General features: G+C 41.6%; 1 protein-coding gene across 1 annotated transcript; it reads left to right on the plus strand.

The window, feature by feature from the left end:
* The first annotated feature begins 987 nt into the window (after positions 1–987).
* CDH26 (cadherin 26) lies at positions 988–16,629 on the plus strand. The gene is made up of 16 exons (XM_087750141.1): positions 988–1,052; positions 2,566–2,643; positions 2,728–2,850; positions 3,324–3,485; positions 4,732–4,879; positions 6,132–6,298; positions 6,469–6,597; positions 8,865–9,050; positions 9,241–9,509; positions 10,123–10,265; positions 10,511–10,744; positions 11,280–11,507; positions 12,676–12,800; positions 13,204–13,278; positions 14,326–14,409; positions 15,082–16,629. Exons 1-16 carry the CDS (start codon positions 1,020–1,022, stop codon positions 15,289–15,291), a joined length of 2,394 nt encoding a protein of 797 aa, XP_087606267.1. The 5' UTR covers positions 988–1,019; the 3' UTR covers positions 15,292–16,629.
* Positions 16,630–18,604: the final 1,975 nt, after the last annotated feature.

Here is an 18,604-nt window from a genome sequence, read left to right on the forward strand (position 1 = left end):
TGATCTTTAAGGTCCCTTCCAACCCAAACCATTCTGTGATTCTATGATCATCTGCCTTCCTTCTTCCCCACACCCACTTTTATTTAAAACATTGTGGCCTATTTGACATGATCTATTGCTTTTCTTCTTCCCTGAACAGAAGATCAGTTCTTCCCCAAGTCTTCCTTTTCACAACTTCCAGTACACTAAATTAATTATTTTCCAGTTCTAAAAACGAATAAACCTCCTTGTGCCCAGTAAAAGCAATACAGGAGAACGGAAAATGCTGTAAAAGTTGTTCTCATAGAAGCCAGGACCTTCCCCGTACTCTGCCACTCAGTCTTCCTTTTACATGGTTTTACAAGACTTAATTTTTCATTTCCCGCTTCTTTATGTAGTTTTATTTAGAATGTATTTTTTACAAGCTGGATGGGAAGTTCAGCTTCAGGTATACAAGTTCATACTTGCTTGATGGCTTTTGGGTTGAACAGGACAGCCTCATGTTGTTTATATCAGCTTTCAACTAAGCTTTTACAGAACTTGTTCTTGGTTCAAAGTCTGAAGTAGCATAGAAATAGCACTCCGGGGCACAGCAGATAAAAGTAGCTCCCATTAAATATAAAGTTAAACGTTTGCATTACTGCAAACAATGACATTATTAGGAAATGGCCTTTCCAAGTAACTGTCAAGGAAAGTCACATGCTTTATCCTAGCTGTGTAATGGTCATAAAACTGCAGTAATGGCATATTTGTATTGTGTAATAATGGCAAGTGGGAGTTGCAAACTGACTGAAAAAAACAAGAAAGGAGGACCGAGCTTTGCTTTGAGTCATTTCAGTTTTACAGAATCAACAGTTCATTTTTCTGACTACCTCGGTCGCAGGCTGCCCTGGGCGCAGCGGCGGGGGGCTGCTGCTGCTGCTGCCGCTGGACGCGCCCCGGCCCCGGCCCCGGCCCTGCCCCTGCCTCCCTCCCTCCCCGGGACCTCCCCGGGCTGCTCCGCACCGCTCCGCTGCGCTGCGCTCCGCTGCCCGCCTCCCATGGAGCTGCTCGCCGCGCTGCTGCTCCTGCAGGTAGGTGCGCAGCCCTGCCCGCAGGGACGAGGGCTCCGGCCGCAGCGCGGTGCCTCCGGGGGAGGGGGGCTCCTCTGTCCCCAGGTACCGGGCTCAGGTGTCCTGCAAGGGGGTTTCCAGGAGCCTCTGCTCCTCCTGCCAGGGACACGGGCGTACTCATGCCTGGCAGAGCGCACAGGTGCCTAGCGTTGGGTCTGCTGGATTAACGATCCCCTGCAGTAATTCAGTGGCATTTCCACGAGTGTTTCTGTGGGGTTCGTGGGCTCGAACTAGGTTGTTCCTTCCTAGCAGTGACGATGTCTGGGACTGATACGGCAATGGCCTGAGCCATTGCTGTGCAACTGGAGCACATAGAGGAGTGTGGAAGCCATAAAATTAATTAAAGCTTCCAGTACAACCAAAAGCGGCTACGTGTATATAAAGGGGAAAGCGGCTTGTCTGGGGGGGTCCAGCACAGACAAAGTTGAACCAAGCTGTCAGAGCTGAACCTGGAACAAAGCTTATAAATACTACATGCAAGTGCCAAGTTAAAGCCTTCCTTGCTGTTTTTACATCATAGAGGTTTTTCCCAGGTCATACAACAGCGTTACAGAAAAGCTCCAAGGCGTTACTGATGAGCCCCCATTGCTTGGCAAGTTTATAACCATGACAATTTTATCAGTATTTCGTTTCTTCAGAAAAAGGTCATGGGGTAAAGGCCAAACCTTTGCCCAACTCTACGCAGGAAGAACTCTGTTTCATTTTTGAATGCTACTGGAAACATTTGATGGAATGAGTCGTAAAACCTCAAGCTTTCCAATGAAATCAGTGAGAACTAGGAGGAAGGCATGCAAGTTACCTGTGAGCTAATGGCAATAGTGTAATTTAAGTACTGTCATACTCCTTTGTGGCGAAAGATTTCAAGTAAAACGTAGTGTCTGAAGCTGGTGCAGGAAGCTTGTGCTTAGAAAAGGGCAAATCCTGGCAATTAGGGTGCAGTCACCATTCTCAACAATTTATTTCACTTCTCTGGATTAGAGACTTTGGACCGGTGTTCATCTTCTGGTAAATCAGCTATGTCTGGAACACTTAGAGACACATGACAGAGTCTCTGAGAACCTGAAACACTCCCCACACTTAACTTTTTTCCAGTAGTAGGTTTATGTCCTGCCAATACCAGACAACTTCTAAAGCAGCACTAGTCACAGAGAGACAGAAGTGAATATTTTAAAAACTGGAGATACTTGATTTGAGAAAAGCCATAGAGATAATACTATGGACTGTTAGATGCAGCGTTTGCATGTTTCTGGGACTGGCATCACCTGACCAGAGAAATTAGTATCCAAGCTCTCATGCCAGTTCACTTGGAACGAGATGGATGATATTTGTGGAGTCAGGGTTAGATATGATTTAATACAATGCTGCCAAAGCTGGGTCAATATGTTTCTGTGAAGCCAGCTTCCTCCTAGATAACATATCAACGGTTTCTATTTAACCACACTTCTCACAATCACCTTTCTTTTTTTTTCACAAGGTTACTGCTGCCAACAGTTTTTCTCATGAAATTGAAAATTTCAGTTTAAGACAAGCCATCCAAAAGAAGAGTATTCAGGTTTGTAGTCAATATTATATAGCAACAGATACACAACTGTTAATATGTGAACTATGATACTAAATACACTGCTTTATCCAATAGCGGATAGATTCTTCCCAGTTAGACAGTCTACGTCCTCTACGGCGTACAAAAAGGACCTGGGTTGTCACCACCATTGACGTTCAAGAGGAGGACAAAGGACCATTCCCAATATATGCTGGGCAGGTACAAACAACCTTTTAGTAAAAGTTCTTCTTGAACCTCAGTAAGGTATTCATCACCACAGATTGTACACTAAAATACCAAAGGTAGGAGAGGGCAAGAATTGTGCATCAAACAGTAACTTTTTAAAAAACTTAATTATACAAAGTTGTCTTATTTACACCGAGCTGGGTAGAATTGTGTGGTGTGGGGGCTATACTGCTCCTTTCTACGGGAAGCTGCAGGCATACTCGGGGGAAAGAAGACTACAGCCTGGGAGAAGTAAGAGAGCCATTGCACAGAGCTGCGTACCTGCACACTGTGCACAGTAGTGATGCTGCAACCCAGAAAGCTGTTGAGTTGGCTGAGACCAAGCCTGCAAGCAAGGCCCCATCTGCAAAGGGGAGGTGGGCAGGAACGGAACTGGTCTGAAGTGGTTTTATTTCTTTTCCATCTTATCTACTCACACTGCATTGTGCTACGTCTCTTTTCAAAAGGTGTTCAACAACAAAGCAGTTAATGCATCAGTAAAATATTTAATCAGTGGACCTGGGGTAGATCAACCTCCAGAGATTGGGTTATTTTCTGTAGGAGATGATGCAAATGGACATGTGTATGTACATCGTACCATTGACAGAGAAAAGACCTCAACTTTTCAGGTAACACACTTTAAAAAGTACTTAAAACTGTTTGAAAATATTAATTGCTTTCTCATGGCTAAATGCTTCACAACAATGAGACACACCTATAAGAATTTTAAGTGTATTTTTATGACCTCCTTTTCTTATTGTGAACCTCTAAATAAATGCTAAGATGATTGTCTCAGCAGAGACAACTTCCACATCGCTATCCATTATAAAGCTTTGTGGCATGTTTGGACTTCCACAAATATCTGTACAGTTCTTTTCTATTTTCTTTTTGATACGACTCTTGATCGTAATCTAAAAAATGAAAAGGTTGTCCTGAAATTCAAAGTATGTTACAGCTATAGGGGCCAGAACACTGAGTTGAAACCCCAAAAGCTCCTAATCAAGAGAATGCAAGCAAATAGTTATGCATTACAAAAAAGTAGGTAATACTGGAGGAGCTGCAAAGCTGTATTACTGCAACTTAAAGTAAGCATATGTTTCTCCTTAAAAAGCAGAAAAGTGTTCATAAGCAGTAACTGTAATGAAAGAAATGTGATAACAAGTGTACGAATGAAATATGTGAGTGTGGGTTTGTTTTCCTCTTGCGAAAAATCTTCAGTTGTGGTCTCCTTATGTTTATTCTGTGATGACTTCTATTTGTGTCTCTGTGGATTAACTGTACACAATTGATAGTTACCGTTCCATGTGGCTTTCTGTGCAAGGTCTTGCCTTCCATAATGAAAAGATAAATTTTGGAGAGCCTTCTATTCCCCCTCACCGGACACACGGCTGTTCCAGGGCAGACACTCTGGGCTTGGTTTTAAAGCAGAACTAAGTGTAGCAAAGAAGAATTCAGCATTCAGAATTGAATCCCCTGCACATTCATGGATATAGTGCCAAAATATCATAGAAATGCAGCTAGAGAAAACTGAATGTACTACTTCAATAAATACTTCAGAATTGGGAAGCACATGTGAAAGCATTCTTTTGTCTGGCCCCAGGGATATTTATGTATTTTATATTAGGAAGTCATTTCAAATAACCCAGATCCAGCTCCAGGCACTGATTTTTTTTTTAAAGTATTGTTTAACGCACAGGATGACCATTATGAATCTACTACGTTTGAAAGGTGAAATAATGACTTAGTGATGCAACTTAAAGGCAAATGCTAGCCCAATATGATTGAAGCAGCTTCAAAGTTAAGTTTTTTGTTCCATTCTGATATCTAAATGATACCACTCATTCCATTCTGATTTCTGTGTCGCTACTCATTTAGATACGTTTTGATATTGTGTACAGAAAAACTGGTGAACTATTGGACCGCCCTTTATTTTTCAAGATAAGGGTTAAAGATATTAATGACAATGCACCTGAGTTTCCCAAGGAAGAATATAGCATTACAATAAGAGAGAACCACAGTAAAGGTAAGTGCCATCCAAACAAGGGATACTACTGGTTTGTGTATGACTGCTCTCTTTAATTCCTTTGTCTTTCCTTTTCCTTTCTTACTAAATCTGTTCTTCTCCCTATGTTTTACTTAAACACTCGTGTTTAGGGACTATTTCCTGTGAAGGACTATTTCCTCCCTCTTGACTTCTTGTCTGATTAACCTCAATGCACATTAGCATAACGTTGGAGACATTCTGGAAAACTCCTAAGATATTTCTTCTTAACTGCAAGCCAAGACTTTAGCAGACTGTCATGGTTTATCCCCAGGCGGCAGCTCAGCCCCACCCAGCCGCTCGCTCACTCCCCACAGGGGGATGGGGGAGAGAATCAGAAGAGTAAAAGTGAGAAAACTCGTGGGCTGAGATAAAGACAGTTTAATAGGTAAAGCAAAAGCCACGCACACAAGCAAAGCAAACCAAGGAATTCATTCACTACTTCCCATCGGCAGGCAGGTGTTCGGCCATCGCCAGGAAAACAGGGCTCCATCACACGTAAACGTGACTTGGGAAGACAAACGCCATCGCTCCAAATGTCCTCCCCTTCCCCCTTCTTCCCCAGCTTTATCCGCTGAGCATGACGCCATACGGTGTGGGACAGCCCTTTGGGCAGCTGGGGTCAGCTGTCCCGGCCGTGTCCCCTCCCAGCTCCCTGTGCACCCCCAGCCTGCTCGCTGGTGGGGTGGGGGGAGGAGCAGAAAGGGCCTTGACTCTGTGTAAGCACTGCTCAGGAATAATGAAAACATCCCTATGTGATCAACACTGTTTCCAGCACACATCCAAAACATAGCCCCATACTAGCTACTATGAAGAAAATGAACTATCCCAGCCAAAACGAGCATACAGACTAATCTGAACAGTAGATCTGGAACCTGCACATGCACACTGCTTCACAGAAGACAGCCGGACACACTGTTTTAGAAATACAAAGACTTAATCTGGATGTGTAGACATGTGGACATGGTGCCAACTCCTCAGGAGCTGGCATAAATAACTAGTGAATGTTTTTGATAAAGTAGATTCATGAGTGTGATAACTCTGTTGTCTAACAGTACTTTAGGCAGATTTGCTGCTCAAATGAGATGGAAGCCAGAGTCGTTGCAGGGATAACCATAGCCACAGAAGTTACAGGTTTTCTTAGGACTTGTGTGTTCAAGAGCCTGCAGACAGGGCTGAGAAACTCCATGTCAAGACTAAACACTTCTATTAATGTCTGAATTCTTCATCCTAGATGAGCCAGTTTTCCAAGTTACTGCCTTGGACAAAGATGAAGATGGCACTGCCAATTCTCAGGTGTCCTATTCTCTAAGTATGCAAATGCCCCTTTCAGATGGATTCACATTCAATGTTGATCCTACCACAGGATCAATACGTCTGTCAAGATGCCTGGAATATAAGGTGAGGTACCTATGGCAGCTTTGTATCGTTTAATGCATGATACACACTCACTACACATTAACCAGGTATAAGCGAGGGAGAGTCTCACACCCAGCTTTGTAGCTGTGACTGGCAAAATGCGGGAACTGCTTCTGAACTAAGTTTGGAACTTCCTTTCTTCTGTTTTTCAGACTGCCAACTCTTTCAAACTTCTAATTAAAGCCAGTGACCATGGAACTCCCCAGCTGTCATCTACTGCAACAGTGAATGTAGCTGTTGAAGATGCAAACAACTACCTCCCTGTATTTACTCGTGATAATGTAAGGAAAAACATTATTACTTTACTGAGCCTTCCTAAATACAGGTCAGTCCTTCAAACCGCTAAATACACTCAGTGGTGGAAATAGGAACCCTCAGACATTTGCAGAATCAGGCCAAAACAAGTGCAAATAAACTTTATGTGAAGAAATATTTCTTAAAAATGTGGACAGTAAGAGAACACTTGACTATTGAGAGTGATAAACTTTGTTAGTTTTCTGTGTACAGCACTAGAAGGTTTTTGTCTCACTGTTAGCATAAGGATGCTGAGAGACTAGCTTATTCTAACATCTGAGAAGCTAAGGTGCTGATTACAATCTACTCTTGAAAGATCCTAGTTTTGATCCATGAAGACGTCAATGGCCCTAAACCTGCCTGCCTGCAAACTCAGTACATCTTAATGGGGCAGTTAGGTGTGGTAGCAATGCTTCTGCTGGCCTAGGCTGTGAGGGTGCTTCTGCAGCATCTGCTGTGTGAATGGGAGCAACTGAGCTTGCTGGCAGGAAGAGGGCTCTGAGGAGTTAAAAAAGCTGTGAACGGGTAGACAGCTACACTTGAATTCAGATAAGAGCTATCCCATTTTCCGGCTCTGGTCCCCTTAATACCTGAGGTCCCGGAAAGACTGTAATTTGCATGTTGACACAGTGCTGTGGTTTATCCCCAGGCGGCAGCTCAGCCCCACCCAGCCGCTCCCTCACTCCCCACAGGGGGATGGGGGAGAGAATCAGAAGAGTAAAAGTGAGAAAACTCGTGGGCTGAGATAAAGACAGTTTAATAGGTAAAGCAAAAGCCACGCACGCAAGCAAAGCGAACCAAGGAATTCATTCACTGCTTCCCATCGGCAGGCAGGTGTTCAGCCATTGCCAGGAAAACAGGGCTCCATCACACGTAAACGTGACTTGGGAAGACAAACGCCATCGCTCCGAACGTCCCCCCTTCCCCCTTCTTCCCCAGCTTTATCCGCTGAGCATGACGCCATACGGTGTGGGACAGCCCTTTGGGCAGCTGGGGTCAGCTGTCCCGGCCGTGTCCCCTCCCAGCTCCCTGTGCACCCCCAGCCTGCTCGCTGGTGGGGTGGGGGGAGGAGCAGAAAGGGCCTTGACTCTGTGTAAGCACTGCTCAGGAATAATGAAAACATCCCTGTGTAATCAACACTGTTTCCAGCACACATCCAAAACATAGCCCCATACTAGCTACTATGAAGAAAATTATCTATCCCAGCCAAAACCAGTACACATATGCAGAGTGCAGAGTCATGTCAAGCACTGGTGTGTGTAAATATTTGAAGTTGTGAACAGTAAGAATAGATATGGTTTATAACAGTAGGTATGAAGTCACCTACAAAAGCAAACACGCTTACAAGTGTGTTACTATGGTAGGTCTCCTACTTGCAGAATAGCGTTTGGAAGACCTGAGGGAATAAAGTTAGATAATCTGCCAAAATAGGTTTGTACAAGAAATCTGTGCTTCATCATCATTAACTCCAGTCTAGTAAAATTTTGAGCCTTCTCTCAGCTGTGATTTGTTCCCTCTATCTGAGTACATGTATGATTCTTCACAGCATTTTTAAAAGTTGTGATGCAAGGAGAGTATTGTTTACATATTAGAAGGCAAGAGCCTGAATTTTCAGATCTCAACCAGTGACCAACTTATATGAAGAAAATAAACACAAAAAAATTACATTTTACTACCATCTCATCTTTTAAGACGTATTTCTGCTTTAGGTGATTTAATTGGCATTTCTTAGCCTATCTTTGGAGTGCTAGTTAGGCAAGCTGGTGGCTACATTGCACCATCAAACCGTTCACCGTTGTGAAGAAATTACCTAAAATCTCACACATACTTGCTTTCTACAAGCTCAGCTATGGAACATCTGCAGACTAGTTCTGTCCTAAGCCTGTATGCACCAATCTCTTCTACATGGCAGAAGGCAATCCTGGGTGAAAAGCCCTAGTGGCATTTATGGGCCTATTGCCGTAGTTAATATTAGGAGAGATGAGTAGTCTACTGGTTTTAGATAAAGATCAGGTTTAGTAATAAGCTCTTTATGAAGTCAGTGGGAATGTGTTGGAGGAAAGTTAGTTCTGTAACTCCCATAGGGGTTCTCTGTCACTGAGCAGGGACACATGAACAACCGCAGACAATGACAGTGTGTGCAGAAAGTAGCTCCAGATGGTCTGGTGGTGGAACTCTGGCTCAGAACTGGCTAACAAGCTTCTTCCTCTTGGAGAATAGAAATAGTCCTTATTTCTTTCCTTTCCCCTCCCAGTACCAGCTACAGATTTCAGCAGGTCAAGAACATCCAGCTGTATTACGGCTCCAAGTGCAAGATGAAGACTCTCCCAACACTCCAGCTTGGAGAGCAAAATACAGAGTAACAAAAGGCAATGAGAAGGAACAGTTCACCATTGAGACGGATCCAGACACAAATGAAGGCATTTTGAGTATTATCAAGGTAAGGAGCAGTAACAGATGAGCTACAGCATGGCAATGTTGTAGTGTGGCCAGTCTGATTACAAGACTGATAGCTTAGCATCTTAGTTGAGTTTGGTGAGCTCAGCTCACCTCTGAGTTCCAGGTATATAGAGGTGACTGCCAAACCAAGGGTCATAACCGCTAATCAGACTTTTGTCTGGGGTTTTCAGCCTCTCAACTATGAAGAAGACTCTGAGATGACACTTGTCATTTCTGTAGCAAATGAAGAACCTTTCTTCTTGTGTAAAAACAGCATTCTGATGATCTCAAGCCTAGAATCCACGAATACAACTGTTACCATAAAGGTCTTAGAGTCACAGCGTGCTCCTAGGTTTCATCCTCCTATACTTATTGTCCAAAAAGAAGATTCAATGAAGCCTGGGAGAGTATTTAGAAGGTATCCTGCCACATCTCCAGATGGTATGCCAAATAAGATAAAGTAAGTGGAGATGCTTCTAACTCTCAGAATAAGAAAGAGCTTAGGCATATAGAGAGTTTTTCAAGTTTAATTTGGTGTATGTACATATATGAATATACATACACATATATTTACAGTTATATGAACATATACATTAGAGGTGCGGGTTTACTATTGTTGATTCTGCAGATCCAGATAGCTGGTTGTGTAAGATACAATTTAAAGGTGCAGTCAGTCCTTGGTTGCTCAATGTTTCTGTTGTCTTCAAAATAGTTTTGCCTAAAACCGGGTTGCATTGTTTATATTTTACTTTTGACAACAAATTTTTGATGCCATAAAAAGGACTAAGGTATGCTTGGCTGTAAGAATAGTAATCTGATGTGGAAATTAGATACTTTCTTAGCCCCTAGGAACAGTTTTGATGGGCCTGTACAAGGTATGGGGACTTGTATGGGGAACTGTTTGTTGGCTGTGTTGAAACACACAGCTTGTCATAGCATTAGCAAAAGTAAGCATCGCTAACAAGTAAAATACCTACAGAGCTCAGAAGGACAAAGAAAGATGCAGTAGAAATTTTCTATTCTTCAAAATCCTTCTAAGATTGTAACTTGTAACTTTTTCCTTTCTTTTTAAGATATGAACTAGCCCGTGACCCAGGTGGTTGGCTGAGTATAGATGAGAATTCTGGAGTTCTTACTGTGGCAAAAGAATTTGATCAAGAATCCCCTTACGTGAACAACAGCCTGTACACCATTATTGTTCGTGCTATTGATCATGGTAAGTAGCCAGTCCAATAATATTCAAGCAGTATTTGGACTGTTTGAGATGAGGTGCATGTTAGACAAAAAATGATAGCAAGACTAAGGACCTAAGTAGAGAATGGTAATGCAGAACACCCTAATATTTAAAACTTGTGTTATGTGTGACTTAGTAGGATAAACAAGACAGAGATCCTGCCAATGGACTGGCTTTCGTCGATACCCAGTTGTGAGTGTTTTTCTGTTTCTTTTGCTCCTATTTAGGTATTCCACCGCAGACTGGTACTGGCACCATCCGGCTTTACTTGTCTGACATTCATGATCATATGCCAACATTAGTGGCTCCTTCTTTAGATGTATGTCACAAAAAGGAACGGACGCCTCTCATTATAAAAGCTAAGTCTGCTCTGGCCCATTCACATTCTGGGCCATTTACATTTGAGCTGGCTGAGGACTCTGAAGATGTGAAGCATAACTGGAAATTAGGAGAGAACTTTGGTGAGTTCTTCCTTTCATGTCCTTCATGAGCAGTTCATTGTCAGCTATGTGCCCTCTAGTTATTTCACTGTCTCTTACCTTTATGGTTTCTTACTGATTAGTCTCAATGAGACGGAAAGGACATGGAAGAACAGCTTTCAAAATATAAAGTTACTGCAATTTGAAAAAAAGTTACATTGTTCTTTATGTCTGCTGAGGACAGGACCAGAAGCAATGTGCTCAAATTGCAGAAAGGGGATAGGACAGCTGAGGAACCACTTCTGCATTTGATTAGCTACCTGATGAATGCTAGAGGTTATCAGTGCAGCTATGCCAGAATGCAGCTAGCCTGGGACAGATGTCTTTGCCCAGAAGGCTCAGTAAGGTGATAAGGTGGGGTGTCATTTTGTCCTATTTACTATGGTTCATTAAGGCTGGAAAAAGTATTTGAAATTGGGGTGCAAATGAGTTTCCCTTTGATTATCAACAGAAGGGACTGTAGAATATCAGGCTTCTTTCTATGAGTCTTGAAATAATTCACTTGTCTTCTTTTTAGGGGAGTCAGTTGAACTTTTAATGTTAAGAAGCCTCCCACAAGGTAGCTACTTGGTGCCCATCATTATTCAGGACACACAAGGATTTTCTACAAGGCAGAACCAGCATGTTAGGCTCTGCTTTTGCCCAGATGGACATACATGTAAAGAGTCACCATTTCCACAAGCAGCAGTGAGACTTGGAGGTGGTGCCATTGCAATAATACTGACAGTTTTGTTGTTACTACTGGGTAAGTAACCTCCTAACTTATGCGTGCAATTTATCTGTCGTCTGCCCAATGGATCTCATTGCAATCACAGCTCATGAACATGTGCTAAAATCTACCAGCCTTAACAGGAAAGGCCATTTGCCTTAATGTGTTAGAGTGTAGTCAAGGTGCAAGCAGTTAATACTTGCACTCTTCATGGCACTTCTATCCATGTGCCCTGGTCCATGACCCATTCTCTCTTCAAATTTTAGGAAGACCTTAGTTTTCCAACACAAGACATTGCCATTTCCATCTAGTAACTGAAAAGATCTTTTTTGATAGCCAAGAAAACTTACAAATTACTAGGCACTGTAATACAATGTGTAATGCAGAGGAAGGTGGTCTCCAAGGCTGACAACACAGGGTAAAAGACACTAGAAAGATTAGTGAAACTTATGTGCCCTCATGGTTGGGATGTGAAAAGGTGAGGACTGTGTATTGCAGAGAAGTGAAAAAGGGAAGATAACATAGATGCATGGAATGCTATTGTATGAACAACAATAAATACAAGTATGTAACCTAGGAAAAAAGAAAATATCTAAACTGAAAAAACAGAAACATAATGTTAACGGGTGGAATTTTTCAGCTTGTTACTTGTGAAAATCATGATTATATTGTGCCTAGAAGAGACTGGCAAATGTAAATGTGTCCTTAAGCTGAACTCTGGTACAACAAAGTAAATATTTTTGTTTGCATTGAATAAAATTGAATACTTGACTTTTTTGACATTAACCGTGTACTGGCTAACTGGAAGTAATGAATTTCTCCCATGGGGTTACACTACTCAGTAATTGCTTGTTGTAGAACTGCTTCCTCTGTAACAGCTCATGTTGGTTACTGCTGAAGAGAGCTACTGATTCTTTATCTGAAGCAAAAATTAATAGATTATCTGACCACTATTCCTCTGGTTACCTGTGAGCAATCTAGTATGTCTGCCTGCTCAGTGCAGTGCTGTGTGGAGGTAACAGCTTGGCTTTCTAAAGCTGGCTAACCGCTCCAGGCCAAGCATTGCATCTGCACAGCTGCACTGCTGGAGGTTTCCAAGATAGCTCATTTGGAACTGGGCTGGGTACTTCACCAACCCACTGTATTGAGCCATACAGATCTATTCACAATGCCCATTTCACCATTCCCTTTCTTGTTTCACCAGTGTCCAGTATTGTACTTTGCCGGTTTTATGTGGTGGGATCTAAAAGCAAAGCCACTGTTCTACTTCAAGAAGGTGAACAGACTTTAATCAGCTATAATGAAGAGAGCAGAATGTCTTTATTTCAAGTAGGTGCAAAAGCATATATTCACATTACCCCACCAGTGCTGTGTGGTTGAGTCTGGTACTAGTCATCTCTTTTATTATGTTTCCTCTGGTTTTTGTATTGAGCAAAATAAAGCTTTTTTGCCACTAAGCATATCTGGGGAGTGGTGTTCTGCATGGACTGGATAATGCTACTCTGGTGACAGACTTCAATCACTCCTACCAATTTCTAGTATCAGCAGGACCTTCCCAGGTGCCTCATCCTACTGATGAACCCAGCAGATGAGGAGGCACATCATCTCTTGTCACCTTGCACATCCTAGTGTTTTCGACAAGGAAGTAGACGAAAGTGAAAGTCTGCAAAAGTGTGATCCTTCACAGCCTAGTTCAGTTTCTTATTAATACCACCCCTCTCCTTGTACGCAGGCTAAGCTGGACACTACAGATCGTGCTGCTCTACCACCTGTGTCTGTGAAGGCTAGAAAAGAAGTGATTGCTGAGGTAACTGCCTGTTTCCTTATGTAAATGCTCTTTTTTATACCACAGAAATTGGTAATCCCAAGAATGAGGTTTGGTATTAATAATAGTGGGAAGAATAATGCAATATAGTTCAATTAGAAAACAAGTGTCACTTGTTGGAGATTCCACTGGTATTTAAGATACTGTTGACAACATTTTTTTCTAACAGCTTTCAGTTTGAGACTGGCACTTCTTTTCATTAGTTATTGTTCTAAATATTTGGAAGTGTAATTTCTTCCAGAATTCTTATCACAGTACCTGAATTGGTATGCATAAGATTTTATTCAGTTCTTGGCATAAGTGAAATGAGACCATCATTCTTCAGATATCTATCAAAAACATGCTGGTCAACACCTTCTAGTTAACATACTGTAAAAGTGTGGATAGGATTTATGAGTATTTTTATGACTATAAGATGTACTTCGAGGGGTTTGAAGGCTTTTGATTTTGTTCTGTGGATTTTTGTACTGTATTCTCTAACAGATGTCTATTTTTATTGTAAAGAATACCTGAAGGAAATTCTGGTCTACATCAGTAGATGACTGTCATGTGTTCGGTTCATAAATACGTAGTGATCACCAAGAGACTTTAAGAACAATCTCTGTCTTACAGCAGGCAAAGAAAATATAAAATAGTCTTTTTTATGTATGTGAGAACCCAATTCCACAATCCTTAAGACCATAGTTAGGAGGCAGGATTACTTGTGTGAGAACACACTATAAAGTTCTGAGGTTATGTTTGGTGCCATTAATGAAAAGGAATCCAATAAATTTAGAGGAAGAAACATATTTAATTACTGGAGATTATGAAGAATGCCTACAGTTGGTAATTCCATGTACACATGGATTACGTACTCATAAGAAGAAACAGTCCCTGAACAGAAAAAGCTGCAATGTAACCAGAGAAGACAGGACCAGAGAAATGGATGTAACAGAGAGAGAGAGATAATTGGATTTATTTGTATCTGAAAGAAAAGTTAGCAGGTGACTTTATGCTCGTCAAACCTGAGATACTACGTCTGTCTTCCAGGATGCCCTGTACGCTAGTTACAAGACATCCCAAGTAAGACACCTTGATTACATCATGCAGACAGTGGACAAAATACTGAGTCAGGTAAGAAATGAATGTTGAATCCCTCCTTTGTCAAGCTGGCTTGTAAGAATAGGAAAAAAGGCTTGCAAAACTGGAAAGCTGATACGGCTTCAGCTACTCTCTTAGTCCACATCTAAGAAACATTACAATCAAAAGCAAGAGAAATATTTGATAGGGAAACATTCAAGACTCTTCGTTGTTGAAAATGCCTTGTCTCCTAGACTTCTTGCTGCCTCTGGCTGGTCACCCAGCAGTTACTGCAAGGCTGGAGTCTGTCACCTGTAACAAATTATTCAAGACGAGGAAGTGGGGCTAAAGTGCTTTCTGCTGCTGCACAAGGTTAAAGTTCGGTTGCCTGCTCTTTCACTTCTGTGCTATCAGGGAAATCTGTCCTTCATGCCTCCTTGCGCCAGACTGCATGCCTCCATGCAGTCATGTTTACTTGATAGCTGTCTGGTCCAGGGCAGATCAAATGCTCTTTTCTTCCTCATTTGTACTCTAGGGGAAGTTCAGGCTCTGGTGCTTATGCAGCTGAGAGTTTCGGTAAAACTTTTCCTTATTAGAGAAAGACTCATACTCTTCACTGTAACCTCCTGGCTTACCTGCCTAATTTGCATACCATGAATGCCTTTAATTTCCAAAAGGCCAGTAGGAGCTTCAATGATGATTTGCATTATTTCTTCCCTTCTTTAGAAACTGTATTACCAAAACACACTGGAAGATTACGGGGCTATCTATGAACCTTGCAGATATGCTGAGGAGGGAGAACTAGAGCGAAGTAAGTCCTTCTGCTCTGTCTGCATTGGCCGTGAGGACTTGCCTGTTGATTTTTTGGACACCCTGGGACCAAAGTTTTCTGCTCTGGAAGAAATCTGTCAGAAGCGATTTCCATCACTCAATTAATTTCAAAAGGCTGTGACTACTTTATGGTGTTGCGGAGGCTTCTGGCAGAAGCACTGCCAAATTCGGAAAGAAAGAACCATTTGCACTTCAAAGTGTTGCAGTATGTTTGCAACATTAGTACCTGGCCTTTTATTCTTCGTGCCTACACTGTTTGCGTGCCTGCAGCCAAGAACTTGACGTGTCTGGAAGGTCCACTCTACTCTGCAGAGATGATGGAGGGATTTTGGCATATTCTGTGCAGACTTACACAAATAGAAGATCTGATATTCAGGATCTTCAATTTAGTATGCAAAGGATAAAACCAGATCTACTAGGCTAGACATTCCGGTCAAAGTTTCGTGTGGAAATAAGGCAGTTTTGAACAGAGAAGGCAATTACCAGATAGGCCAGCGATACATCCTTTCTCCAGTAAGCAGTCTCCTTAAATCCAAGATTAACTTTAGTACAGTGCCGTGCGGATCTGACTTGATGATCAGGTCTTCTATTTCTATATGACACTGAAACATCAAACAGAAAGTACACTTCTACTCTTAGTGTGACTGTAACTGCGTAAGGACCTGAGAGGTCTGCACCATCCTTGCCTTTTAGCATAAAACAGGCACTTATTTAGTGCTTGCATACTCATGGTGGCATCTGGTGGCTGTTAGTTTTATTACACTATTGTAAATAACACTTGAAATGTTGAGAAATTGTTGACAGAGGACAAGGTATGGTCATTCCTTTCATTCAAATAACTACCTTCTCTAAATTAGCTACACGTGACTGTGATGAAGAAATTCGTGGGTTTCCTTGAGCACCATTGATAAAACAGATGACATGATAAAGAAAGGATGGTATCAAGTTTCCCTATATAGAAACCACAGATGTGTTACTTTTTGTGATTTGTGGATGTCTGAATGTGTGCAATTGACCTGTGCTCAGTTACAGCATGATGGCTATCGGTGTTACAATACATGAAAGAATAGCTCAGAAGATAGTATTCTGCCATTAGGAAAGTTATACAGGCAGTAAGAGATGGAATTAGTCACAAATCTTACTTCTGTTCTATACAATTCTGTGCTAAAAGAAAAATGCTTTGCCTAAGGCAAGCACTAAGTCTGGTATCTAAGGCACTGTTCTTCTGTTTTAAAGTTTATTTAAACAATAAATTATGCTTTTGCTCAGATGTTATTAACCAGTAATTCAAGGCTGGAAACTTCAGTCAAGTGTGATAAAAGAATTTGGCTGAGTGGCAGGCAGCTAAGTGTTCCTAAATGCCAGCAGCAGGATCTGTTTACACAATAAATCACTACTCTGATAAACTGTCCTTAACTTGTAATTCCGAATGGAAGACTTCAGATCACACCAGTGATTTAGCAGCACTGTTAATAACGAAGATGACTTTTTTGTTGTAAATTATAACCGTATTGGTAAGATGAGAATTGTGCTGTGTTTTGCGATTTCTTCTGAAAATGATGCAAGATTAAAAATAACAATGGAAGTATTCTGTGTGTTTATGGTTTGTGTAAACTTGTGCTGGGTCTACAGCACACCGTGCTTACAAACGCCAAAACATTAGATGTGATCAGACCCACGGTTGCTAATACTGGAAAAAGTTGTTTCTCTCTTGCATGGAAAAAAAAGAACTGTTTTAATGAAAAGCTACTGTATAGCAAATGAGAATGTTCACTGGAGGTTCTTACAGTCATACACTACGTGCCCATACAGGTAGTTAACATTTGTTATTTCAGTGTCTTCAAGGATTTAGAAGACTTATACACACTAAGCTAATACAGCTTCCCAGCATAATTGTGAGGTAAAGATGTAGTGTTTAAAGAGCAGAAATTAAGGCTGTAAGAGCTCCTTGGTTGACCACAGTCACACAGAGCTTGCAGCAAACTAAGGAATGGCACTTATCCATCGTGCTCCATGTATATTTTGCCTTTCACTAACAGTGTTGACCTTTGCAGCAGCTTTTTACACCATTCCTTTTGACCAGACCTGAGGAATATCCACTCTGCTATGGTCCTATCAAAACAGTACAGAATCTTTAGTATATACAGTCTTGGAGCAAACAGTGATGGAAGTAACAAATAATGAAAGCCTTCATTTTACAGATAAGAACTGATGCATAGAAATCATAAGTCAGCTCCCATAGTCAAAAAGAGACTTGCAGAATGGATCCAGATTTTCAGAATCCCCTTCTGTCACTGTAATCATTGAGGTATCGTTATATTCATAATTCCTGTCAAGCCCTGTCATTTATGCAATTACCTGGACAAAAAATATTCCTCCTTTTTCTCACTACGGATCTGCAGTCACAAATTTGGTGATGTGACACTTGCACTCCCGTTAATGATCACACTGTTTGTTGATCTTTTTATCTAACTATGGTAGTTGTATAAACCAGGTAAGTGCATAATGAGGTGTTCAGTTCATTTAGAATGATTGTTCTAATAATTTAAGTGTCATTATGTGCCTTTCAATAGGAACGAGTACTTTTATGTAGGAATGACAAAGCATGCTACAAACACCTAAATAACCGAACTGCTGAAAACTATTATGATCCCTACTGCCAAAATATGGACAGGTAATCTGTCATGCATCAATTGGGGCTGTCTGGACAACAGCAAAAGTCAACAGAGGATCCAGAAAGTCTAGTGTTGTAGGTCCGTGTCTCAGCTCTATAAGACAATTACTTCCTGCACCATCTGTGCATAAGGTTTGAGTTGGCATTTCTCAAATGGGAGTGAAGGAAACCTAAATTAGTTTATTAATCTCCCATTGTCTTAAAAACTAGAAACATCTGCTTGAGACACAAGCAACTTCTTAGTGGAGTTTGGCAGTAGGAAAGCCCAAGCTGATATGGTGTACCTTCACTACGACACTACTACAATCAAAAAGGTTTAGTTAGAGGCTGTCATGAGACACAATGATTAATAAGTAGTGAAAATGAGGCATAAATCAGCATTTCTCACCTACACCACACATTTGCATCCATCACACCTTTAAAGACACTATTGCAGGAAGCTAGTCAGTAAACAGCTCTTAATCGTATGAGGCTGAGGTCTATCTCAGGAGACAGACAAAGAGGTAGCGTCTGGAGGCAGCACGTTTATTTGTGCCACCCAACACACTGAATATTATGATGATATCCCAATCAAGCTCTGGGCCTCAAAACTGCTGTTACCCTGTCTCTGCTGAGGGTGACAGTGAACCATCAGACTCCCAGTCACTGAGGGGGCTTTGAAAGGTTGACATGAAGGTTGATGCGAGCTCCCTGCCTGACACATACCCCTTTTCCACCAGTGCCTCACAGCAAACCTGGGCCGAG

Source organism: Nipponia nippon, unplaced genomic scaffold, assembly GCF_047370975.1.
Source record: "Nipponia nippon isolate SJK-2023a ecotype South Korea unplaced genomic scaffold, ASM4737097v1 scaffold_13, whole genome shotgun sequence".
In the NCBI taxonomy this organism is placed as follows: Eukaryota; Metazoa; Chordata; class Aves; order Pelecaniformes; family Threskiornithidae; genus Nipponia; species Nipponia nippon.

Bases quoted from the DNA above. Each gene is read 5' to 3' on its own strand.
- CDH26 (XM_087750141.1), top strand. From the start codon at position 1,020: ATGGAGCTGCTCGCCGCGCTGCTGCTCCTGCAG. The intron at 9,510-10,122 runs GTAAGTGGAGAT...TTTCTTTTTAAG, and splicing joins GGTATGCCAAATAAGATAAA to ATATGAACTAGCCCGTGACC. The intron at 14,410-15,081 runs GTAAGAAATGAA...TCCCTTCTTTAG, and splicing joins TGGACAAAATACTGAGTCAG to AAACTGTATTACCAAAACAC.